At 41.0% G+C, this 11,405-nt stretch overlaps 1 protein-coding gene across 1 annotated transcript; it reads left to right on the top strand.

Moving 5' to 3' along the window:
- The first annotated feature begins 1,609 nt into the window (after positions 1–1,609).
- LOC119224519 (interleukin-1 receptor accessory protein-like) lies at positions 1,610–11,133 on the top strand. Its single transcript, XM_037481540.2, has 10 exons — positions 1,610–5,393; positions 6,329–6,581; positions 7,827–8,013; positions 8,136–8,280; positions 8,367–8,432; positions 8,551–8,674; positions 8,785–8,924; positions 9,119–9,262; positions 9,362–9,514; positions 9,595–11,133. The coding sequence occupies exons 1-10, from the start codon at positions 5,309–5,311 to the stop codon at positions 9,936–9,938; spliced, it is 1,641 nt and encodes a 546-aa protein (XP_037337437.2). The 5' UTR covers positions 1,610–5,308; the 3' UTR covers positions 9,939–11,133.
- Positions 11,134–11,405: the final 272 nt, after the last annotated feature.

The raw sequence follows: 11,405 nt of genomic DNA on the forward strand, positions 1-11,405 counted from the left end.
CAAAGCTCCGGGCGGGGGTGAACTATGGACCCCGACGCCTGAGACAGCAGGTCCGACCTGATGGGGATCGCCTGCGAGAAGCGATATTAGGTCCGCAAACCATACTCGGGCCGGCCAGAACGGGGCTACTAATAGTAGGCTGACTCCGTCCTGACGGACCCTATCCAGAACCCCTGGGAGCAGAGCAACCGGGGGGAAAGCGTACAAGCACATGCTTTTTGGCCATGCCTGTCCCAAAGCATCCAAGCCGAGAGGGGCGGGGTGCGTGAGGGAGAACCACAGAGGCAAGTAGGTCCACATCGGCGCAGCCGAAGTGACCCCAAAGGAACTCCACCATCTCCGGGTGGAGTCTCCAGTCCCCGGGCCTCGGCCCCTGCCTCTACAGGGTGTCTGCCCCTTGGTTCAATACGTCCGGGATAAAAGCCGCTCTTAACGAGCGGAGTTTCCCCACGGTCCACAGGAGGATCTGGCGGGCTAGCTTGTTCAGCGGCCGAGAGCGCAGACCTCCCTGATGGTTCATATAAGAAACCACTGGTAGATAACGGCCGTTAAGACACCTGTACCGTATTAGCACCGGGTCTCGGACACCCCCCCCCCCCCCCCCCCCAAATAAAAAAACTCTTCGGATCTACAGGATTCACGTGGATGACATTTTCCCATTCAAAAATCAGACTTGAATTAAGTCCTCGCTAGCTTTCGTAATCACTGACTGGACAATTAGCTTGGTATTGTTGAGGATTAAATATAATCATGCATGCTGACGCTAGACGGCAATTACACTTGAACAATAATTGAATAATAATGAGGCTGTGTATGACCCGGATTGCGGATTAAAACACAACAAAATCAACCTAGTATTCCTCCGCGACCGCATTTGTGTAGCTTTGCGCGTCGTAAAACGGGGCCTTAGGAGGTTGATGTGTAAGTGATTACAAAATTGCGGATTATCGAACCGTGTTAACGTGATTGCTTTAACAAATATCTTGGTCGCTATGGGTGCTGGGTGCAGTCCGTTGACCGTGGTGTCAATATTGATATAGACAAATTTCCCTGCGGGGTCGAGATTGTGTATGATCGGGCGTCGTAAAATAGATCCTTAACAGGTTGAGCCACCACAGGTGAAAATAGGTGACTGGGTCAGGGTCTGAGTCCACAAGAGAAAGTGGGCGGACCCCAGGTGGACTGGACCGTACGAAGTGAGGAAGGTTACGTCTTCCAGGGCCAGGGCAGAGGTAAATCAGGCCCTTGCTGGCACCACCTGACACATTGTGCCCCAGCACCGGCCCCTGAACGCTGGGAGAAACCAGACAAAATTTGGAAGTGAAACACACACACACATCCAAGCAGCGACACGCTCACATGGACATCACAAAGCCATTTGAAGCACAAATAAAGCTTTCATTCAAACACACATATAAGAGTTCAGGAAAATCATTTGAAAATATGCCCACCACTATGGGGAGAGTTCAAGAGAAACTTTAATAATTTTTCATTTTTAATTGAAAAAGGGGCTACACATTCTGTAACACAACAAAAGTATTTTCCAGGTCAGAAATTGAGTGGCAGACGTGTCTTCTCTTTTTCTAACATAAGATCCTTCGAATCGGATCTCAAGAACTCTTTTTCCTCTTAAGGTTTGGACCTGAAACTGTGCACAGGGAGTCTATGACTCTTCTCAAAGTCCTCTGCCCTGGTCCGTTACAGGATTAGTTTGGTTTTGTGAGGCCAGGATCCACTTGAGTTGGAGGAGAGTGACGACATCCGTTTGACTAGCAAACCCGGACTGGTGTTGGTTATTATTATTTATTTTTTAAGTTCAAATCTCTAAAAGCCAACTTTTCTTTACTCTGAGCTACTGAAACAAATACGAATGAAAGTTCCTGTTAGCAATAAAAACAAAAGCAGGTTTCTATTCTATCTAAATCAGTCCGTGGATAATAGTTTAGATAAATGCGCTAATAGAAAATAGATGTGATAATATAATATAGAATGGGGTCGTTCCCCAGCAGCAAAAGATGGAAGTTATGAAAGCAAAAGATGATGATGAATGGGTTTTGAAAAGGGAAGTTGGAAAATTCCGAAAGTTGATGATGGAAATGGGAAGACCAATATGGTTGATGGAAGGTTGCTAAGGAAATGGGTTTTTATGTTGAAGAGGCGCAGGAGCGCAAGGAGGAAGTAAGAGGAGACGGTGAGAAGTGAATAACAAGAGATGTGATAATTTGTGATTAATTCTCCTGATTGAGTTTTTCCTTTTAAGAAGTGATATAAGGGAGACGAAGAGTCCTCTGCTTGTTAATCCTTCAGCCTCCATCCACCTGTCACGTCCTCCTCCACCTCCTCAGTCCCCATCACAAACCACAGCCCTGGTCCCACAGAGCCCAGACCCTGTGTCTGCATTGAACAAAGCTATGAGCCAGAACTTCAGCATCCAGCTGCAGGCCAGCCCCCACCAGATGGGACAGAGTGATTGGTAAGCAACAAATACCAGTACATTACTCCTGGGAGCCCAAAACTAATGAGTTTATGCCAGCAGCAACAGTGCTGCAGATCAGAAGAAAGAAAAAATGAAAGAAACTACTTAATACGATGATGTTGAAGTATCTGAAACCTGTTTGTTCTTATGTGTATTCCTGAGACAAATAGAGACACAGAGGCCTGTGGACAGGGGTCTGTGGGGGGACAACATGAGTGGAGCAGGAAGGAGGCCTTCAAAGGAGGGGATGGTGTTTGGATGGAGGAGAGGACAAGTCGAGGTGGTGGATCCCTCGTCAACGGACAACAGGTCATCCACAAACACACAGTCATAGACAGATGGCGAACAGGAGAGAAGTAAAGTTAATTAGTTAATTTGAATAACGAAGGATGTGAGGTAATACTGTTGCGTGATTCCAGAATTACGCAGATCTGTTATTTTAACCTCAGGAAGAATGAAAAAGAAAATTTGATAAAATGTCACTATTATTGTGAGACTACATACAAACACCAGCACACAGGATATGTGTCTGTAATTAGGGATCATAGATCTAAAAACAGGTGTACAAACGACAACAATTGGTATTATCAAAGAATTGTTTAGTTAATCTGTTTTGGCAAAATGAAAAAGTTTAACTCATTTATTACTATTTTGGTTTAACTTTAAGAGGTTATTAATTAGTTACACAAAGGCTAAAGGAAATTCATGAAGTAACTCCTCAATGTGTCGAAGAGAATAAGAACTGGTGACGTGCAGTGGAATGTTTCTACAGAGACTCGAGGTCAGAGATAAGAGATGCACGGGCATTCTCTAAAAAAAGATCAGAGAAGACTAAAACAAATCTTTGTTGAAACAACGAAGTGTTTTGAGAAACTGAGGTGTCACTGAAAGGTGGACAGATGTGAAGGGTTGCTGAATGTATGCGGGGGCAACAGTGGGGGCCAACGGGGCACCTTAAAGGATATTCCTCCTCTTATGGATCAAGCAGATTCAAGAACACACAGTGTTACATGAAATTAATCTTGAGTGCAAATATTTATCTGGGATATAATTGTATTATGCATTGTACTCAAATACAAGGGCATAAAGATTGTACATTCGGTTTGGTCTATTATTTAAAAGAATATGCTCACAATTACTGGAATATAAAGATTTTTACACAACAAAACAAGTCTAGAGGAAAATGTGTAACATCAAGAAACAGATCTACAAAAAACATAATTTGTATTACAGCTACTAAATGAAGTAAACTACCTCAGGAAAAATACACAGCACAAGAATTGGTGATGAACGTTTCAACAGGAAACCACAAACCACCTGATCAACTTTAGGGAAAAAACGTCTTGGGGTAAAATGCAACTTTGAGATAATGCGGCAGATGGTAGAGACTTTATATGGAGATTTGGTTATTTTGAGCTATGTGTTAAATGAACACATGCTCAACAGCAGGGATGGGAAGGCTGTGGAGCATTTAGCTGTTAAATTACTTATAACATTTTTTGCCATGCATTGATTGTGAAAGACACAAGTCCAAGGTTTAAATTACGAGAAAACATTAGTATGGACTTAATTGAACTAAATCAAGGTAAAGAAAAGGAATATTGTCCGACCATCATAAATGAGATATTTTCCAAATGAATTAGAATGTTTTAAACAAAAGCACAGAATGTTTTAACAAAGACAAAAAAAGAAAACCTCAACTGAAGAAAATAGACTGAGAGTTGAGAAACTGGAAGCCTGAAGGGATGGACAATGGGGCTCTCCGAAGGTCATAAACAAGGAGTCGCCTCCATCATAGTGAACCAATCAAAAATGCTCTTAAAGACTATATATTCCGAGCGCACTTTGTATTAAGCGCCCTTTCTTTGCTGTTGCTAGACAGATTGAAACAGGTCCGTGCACGTATGACTGCAGGACTGAATACTCCTGTCACAAATAAACATTGTCATATTGCTTTGATTAAAGTCTCAAGTCTGGTCCTTGCTTTGCGTTCACGACTAGCTTTGAATAACTAGTCTAGCTAACTGCTACATGTCTGCTGTTAGCTGGCAGGTTGTTTGGCTTCATACACGTACAGCAAGCAATGTTGACTAACGCACTCTGCTAGTTAGTTAGTTAGTTAATGGAACTTTTGATATAGGAACACCTACTCCAAATATTTTACTATAACAAGCAATTATTATGGAGATATAAACATAATTGAAGCACTTTTTTCATGAGGGGTCACTAGAGACCTTTTCACAATCATTTTTAATGTTAAAAATATTTGTCGGGGACCCCCCAAAATCTAAAAATAAATTCTTATAAAGGCTCCCTAATGACTGAATTTATTCTATTTTGGCAGATTTTTCATTTATCCATTCTTTAAAAGCCGTTCTTTCAGCCAGAGGCTTGGGCGCCTTTAAACCCAGAGATCATATCGCTCCACAGCACTAGGAAGATTGTCATTGTGAGCTTGTTTTTTTTGTGCAGCTTCTTCTGAAAGACGGCGCCGGTCCTGGTCCTCTATCACAGTCACTTGTTTCTTCTTTTTTACAACGGAAACTGCTCGTACACATCCACGCACAGGACACATCTCTGCAGGAGGCCCCTGCCCTTTTTCCAACTGTCAGTTTGGATGACCTAATACGACAAAACTGGAGAGGTTAAGAGTTAAAGTTTCCTTTCTCATAATGTATCACGGAAGCAAATGATCAATATCATTGCCAATCCCGCCCACAAATGTTATTGAGATTATGCGATTTTGACGTTTGAGGAGCCTACACTGTGACGCTCTTCCTTATGTTTCGCTTTTTATGAAATGTGCCTGGACCGCGACTTCAACGACACTCTATGCTTTGTTGTGCAACAACGCATGTCATCACAATGGTGCAAGTACTTCTGCTCCCACTGTTTTTACTCTTTGCGTCCTTCACAGGTAAGAAAATGCTCTTAGTTGTTGATTGAGATTAAACAGATAGAACTGAATCAACGTAACCTGTATTATGTAATTAGTTATAATTATTTATGCATGTGTAACGCTGGTTAATGTATAGGTATTTGGTGACTACATTCTATATTATCTATATACTGTATATATATATATATTTTTATTTTTTTATTTTTTTATTTTTTTTATTTCCAACCTGAACTTGTAAAATACCTTTTTCAAAAGTTATTAAATGTATGTATTGGAGTAAAACGTACCAGATTTGTCTCTGAAATGTAATGGAGTAGAAGTATGAAACAGCAGAATATGGGAATACAAGTGCTTGAGAAAATGCACTTTGTGCTGCATTGGCAAAAGATCATCATACATATCAAACGTTGTGAAAATGCTTAAAACATTGGCTCACTTCTCTCAGTTTTTTTGTTGTTGCACTAACTAGTGCTGAATTCCAATAACCTGACACTGAAGTCAAAAAAATTAGGATGTGGTGACAAACCTTCAGTGTGGTTTTGCAACGGTCGTGTCTGCCAAGTTCCTGTTGTTCCACAGATAATCCAGTACGTGGCACACAAAATATAACTTTATTTAAACAGCAAATATATATCGCCCGATTGGAGGTATTCTTTAGACTGCAGTAAAATGTTCATTAACAGATTTCTGTATTATGAGATTAAAACCCACAACCTACCAGGGTCAATGGTCAAGTATTATATTCAATAAATAACATAGACAACTATTTGTGTACTGTTTACGACCACATTACCAAACTTTAATGTAACCAAGCATCCAATCCATTTTCCTCATTAGGGCCGACACGATACACCTATTACCCAGTGGTACTGGATTTAAAAAAAGCCTCAAGCCAGGTCATGTTATAGCTTTACACAGTAAAATAACCTACATTTGGTTTCACCCATTTGCAGGAGTGTGTCCCAGGGAGCTCACAGAGGCATATGTCAAGGCAGGTGAGATGGTGGCGCTGTACTGCCCTCAGGACAGCGGCTCCAGTCCCGGTGATGCCAAAGTGATCTGGATCAGTTCCACCACCCACGAGACGACACTGACCGACACGTCCCCAGCTGAGCAGCGGAAGATGGGGTTGCTGATTCATGGCAGGAGCCTTGTGATTCTCAGTGCTTCTCTAAACCATCAGGGGAATTACTCATGCTCTCTGGGGTAAAGTTCAGCGGGTACCTTGAAAATAACAGTTTCATTTTAGAATATTGCGAAATGGTGTTCCCCATGCCATACAGAAGGCATTAACTCCAACTCTAAGGGTTAGGGTTAGGGTTAGTACAGCCGGATACAAATCTGATTCTGTCTCCCACAAAATGATATCCCATACTAAACCCAACTAAACTATATTCAAATATGTCTCAAGGATATGGACAGCAGTTTGAAAACGTGGATTGACTTGTAGATTAACCAGCACTTCACAGTAAGCGGACAATGATCACGTCAGGGGTTGAAGGCAGCAAAGCCGTTCTGTTCCCTTAATGTCTAGAATACAAAACTGTTCACAATGAATTATATTCAGCAACTTGTAGTCCAATGTTGATTTATAATACCAATACTTTTTGACCACACTTGACACGATAAGAAAGCCGGCAGGCAGTCCTGGTTCAGACGGATAGTTTACACAGCAGAGAGAGAGAATAGGACCACATAGATTCAAACACGTTACACACAAGAGGGCTGCCCAGTAAACTCTCCCGAAGTAACCCTACCTGCTTATATACGCCCTTATATGGCACAAGGTATGAAAACACAGCTGGTTTGGTCACATGATATTTCAGATGCTGGGATTTGAGCGTGGAGCCCTCTACAGTTCTGACTCCAATTTAAACCCATTTACTAGTTTATACTAGTTTTTAGGGAATGTGGTGTGTTTTTATTTCATCAGCTTCTTTTTCCATCTTGTTGGCCAAAAGACAGCTATTCTCAAGTGTGAAAGAGAATGTGATGCAGACATCATTCCCACCAAACATTAATAAAATGAACTATAAGGAAATGTTACTCAGGCTCAGATTTCAAATTTGCAGTTTGGAAACTGATCCTCTAAGTCGTCCCCACAAAGGATTTGGTCACGAACTAATGTGGACCATTGATGAAAAGTAATGCATTACAAGCTTCCTGAGTAAACATAGTTGTCTGAACCAAATGCCCTGGCAATCCATCCATACGTTTCCAAAGCTGAAGACGTTTAACTCAAAACCACAAAATATGATGCGAGAGGTAAATCATTCTGACTTGTAGAGGGTAGAGTGCGCATGCACAGCTTCATCCCTCCATGCATGGTGGAACCAGGAATGTCCACTTTGGAAACTGATCCTCTAAGCCGTCCCCACAAATAAAATAAAAAAAAATTTAAATTCCAAATGGGAAGTCTTCATGTTAACCTTTTCTTTGATGACTTGACAGGAATGCCAGCAGTCAGTTCTGGTTCAGGCTGATAGTGTTAACAACACAGTCCAAAGAGTACCAGAAGAGGACCCAGTACCCTAAAATATGTTACACACAAGAGAGCTGCACATTGAATTGTCCTGAGGTAAACGTACCTTCTGCAAACATTACCAAAATTACCAGCAAAGGCATCACATGGCACAAGGTATGTAAACACAGCCGATGATTAATTCATTTGAATGTGGAAATAAATGACTGAGTGTTTTTCTACATTTGAAGCTAAAGCTGATTTCAAGGTTTAAAAAAGCTTTTTTCATTCCATTTTAGGAGGTAGAGTCCTTTTCAAGAGATGACCACTTCTCAAGTGTGGAAGTGAATGACCAAGGAGAATACAACTGTACCAGGTCTTACCTGTATCATGGGCAAATATATAGAATGACCTTTACATTGCTGCTTAGAGTCGAACCAAAGGGTGAGGAAAATACTTTTTTTTGAAATGTAATCTTCCTGTGTTGGAGGCGGAGATGTGAAATGTTTTTTCCTTCTTTTTTTGCACAGAAAAACCAGTTAAATCCTCAGTGATCCTCTCACCACACAAAAGTCAAGTTTTCTATGTAGATTTGGGTGAGCTTCCATCGTTCATGCAGAACAAGCACACACTTGGAGATCCATATAAGCATTTACTATCTAACTGAATTACTACTTTCAAATGTTGAAATCGTTGAAATTCTGCTATTTCTAGGCACAACAGTGGTGATTGATTGCAAGGCGGAAATGCATTCAGACTCAGACGAGATCTCCTGGATAAGCGAGAATTCAGAGGTGGAAAAAAACAACAGCTTTCCCGTTTTCTACAATTCCCCAAGGTGAACATTTCACATGAGAATCGGAAAAGCAAATGTTTTAAATGGATACATAAACATTTCACAGACTCAAAATAGCTTTTCCTCCTTACTTACTTTTCTTTCCATTCCAGGGAGAGTAATGCTTCAGTAACACAGATCGCATCACTAGTCTTCAAAAAAGTGTCAGAGGAGGATTTGTCAAAAAATTTCACCTGTAAACTGGAATTATTTGGATCTCCAATCTTGGTCAATGTCACTTTGGCCCTAAAACGTATGTGAGATAAACCCATTGTGTGTTTAAAACCTCGCCTTATATATTCCACTTGTTCAATCTGTTTCTGTAGATCTGTAGATGTACTTTTTGAGGAGTACTGAGATAATGAATTAGTCGTTTAGTTGACTACCATTAATGGGTGTTCAAAGGAATATTTTCATGGATTTGTTCTTGCTGTTCTTTCCCTACAGCCCGTCCTTCTTACGTTTCCCTTGCTATCGGCACTGTTGGCGTTGTGCTGGTGATGGTTTGGACGGTAGTTATCTACGTGAGGTTCAGAATAACCGTCACTCTTTTCCTAAGAGACAGTCTTGGCTGCCATAGAAGCACCTCAGGTGGGATTCATGTTGTTGTGTCCTTGTAGAGAGAAAGAAAGAAAGAAACTCATATTTAAATACCACATATGTGTGACAAAGCTGTTTGTTTTCTCTCAGATGGAAAAAGCTACGATGCCTTTTTGATGTTTTTCGAGAGCTACACAGACAGAGGATTAAATGAAGATGACAGAAAATGTCTGGAGAGTGTTTTGGAAGAGAGGTTTGGTTACAGAGTCTGTCTTTACGATCGTGATGTCCTCCCGGGGCAAGGTACATATTTCAGACCTACTCTGAATCTGCACAGAAATCTCCATGAAGCAATGCATGACCTGAACTCTGGTTGGTTGCAGCTGCAGCGGAGGCCGTGCTGGACTGCATAGACCAGAGTCGGGCGGTGGTTTTGGTTCCCACTTCCTCAGACCCTGGTCCAGGATCTGGCCTGCTGAGTGCCATCCACGCAGCCCTTGTGGAGCGGCAGAGCCGCTTGATTTTCATCCAAACAGAAGAAACAAAAGCGCTGGCCTCTGGTTCGTTACCGGAGGCCTTGCAGCTCCTTGGCGAGGCTGGAGATTGTGTCACATGGAAGGGCACGAGCTCCACGCCGCATTCGTCCTCCTTCTGGAAGCAGCTGCGTTACTACCTACCGGCCCCGCAGGACGCATCATCAATAAAGCTTTTGCCTCAGACAGTCTAGGACAGTGTTTCTCAACTGATGGGTCGCGACCCGTTTGTAGTGGGTCGCGGGCCTTTACATGGGAAAATAAAAATAAAAAAATAAAAATGTCATCCTGTGATTTTATTTTGAAGGGACTTTTGGTAATGCAGCGGAGTTTCGTCAGACAAGTTGAGAAACACTGGTCTAGGATGTAATGTCTGACCACGATGAACAGTTTTTTTCCATCTGTTTTCAGGGTAACACGGTCGGTCATAATTCTTCTTTTTTATTTTTGAATTGGACTTTGGTAATATGTAACATTTTGCCTTGTTGAATTTACCTCCATGTGTTTGACTGCAAAGAGTCATTATGAATGTAATGTGAAAATGTTTCTTCTGGTTATAACAATAGTCTATTCATGATTATGTCAGTGTGCACTGTTACTACTCACATATCCGCAATTGTTTGACTAATGTTATTTAATGAAAGTTGAGGTATTTCCTTACACTGGCTCATTAGCTACAATCCCTGATACATATACAAAGGTAATAACTGGATTTTACCCGTATTATTCTGTGGCAAGGCTGATAAAAGGGCGGCTCCCTGTTAGGACCCAGGTGAAGGGGCAGAGCTAAAAAAAAGGGGGAGGAAGCTCACCTGGGCATTTCATCCTGGTGATTCACACACCTGAGGCCTGATTGTGTAAGCCTTGCTTCCTTCTACCTGCCTAAAAACAGGATTTTAAGACTGATTATATTTTAAACTAATACATTTTTTACCAGTCTTGCTTTTCGAGGGGCAATTATCTCAATCATCTGTAGAGCAAACAGACAGGTAGATGTACTCCCTGAATGCCTGCAACATGAAATGTTTTCTTTTAAATATAAATGTGTTTCTTTTGTTTTAAACAGACATAAACAACCACTGTTTCCCCCGTATTTAGTATATGGTGGCTTTTTAATAAGCCAATAGCATGTTTTTTTATGTTTCATTAAAGGGAGTGACACAGTGAAAGAGCTACCATCCTGCATGTGTTTGTTGTGTGGTTTGTTTTAGTCATCGTATTTGCTGTGATATGATTTGTTTGTTGAAGTGTGAGATAAAGTGTCTTTTATATTTTGTGACTATTTACTGTTTTCTATTTTCTTTGTTGGTTTTGTTTGATATAGGTATCAAGTGAACAGTATTAAAATGTCTTTTTATTGAGTTCATTTATTGGTGTAGTCAATTTAATAAACAGTTTTCCTACAGTAGTCTCTGCCTCCAGTTTATTTTTAGTTAATTCTCTTGTACGTAGAATACCACCGGGTCACAATTATTAAACATTTCTTACCATACCACTGTTTATGTAAGTAAAACATTAAATATATCTGTATTTATATTTCTTAAGCTTTCATAATGATGCTTTCTTGTCAGTGAAGCTATAAAGGCTATAGAGGCCGACAGGTCATTGTTGAATTTCTCATCCCAAAGCCAAATACATTTTTCAAAAAGCTTTCTGACCTC

This window comes from Pungitius pungitius, chromosome 4, assembly GCF_949316345.1.
Source record: "Pungitius pungitius chromosome 4, fPunPun2.1, whole genome shotgun sequence".
Lineage (NCBI taxonomy): Eukaryota > Metazoa > Chordata > Actinopteri > Perciformes > Gasterosteidae > Pungitius > Pungitius pungitius.

Coding starts and splice junctions, on each gene's coding strand:
- LOC119224519 (XM_037481540.2), top strand. CDS start 5,309: ATGCTTTGTTGTGCAACAACGCATGTCATCACAATGGTGCAAGTACTT. Junction 5,394..6,328: donor ACTCTTTGCGTCCTTCACAG/GTAAGAAAATGC, acceptor ACCCATTTGCAG/GAGTGTGTCCCAGGGAGCTC. Junction 8,281..8,366: donor GCTTAGAGTCGAACCAAAGG/GTGAGGAAAATA, acceptor TTTTTTGCACAG/AAAAACCAGTTAAATCCTCA.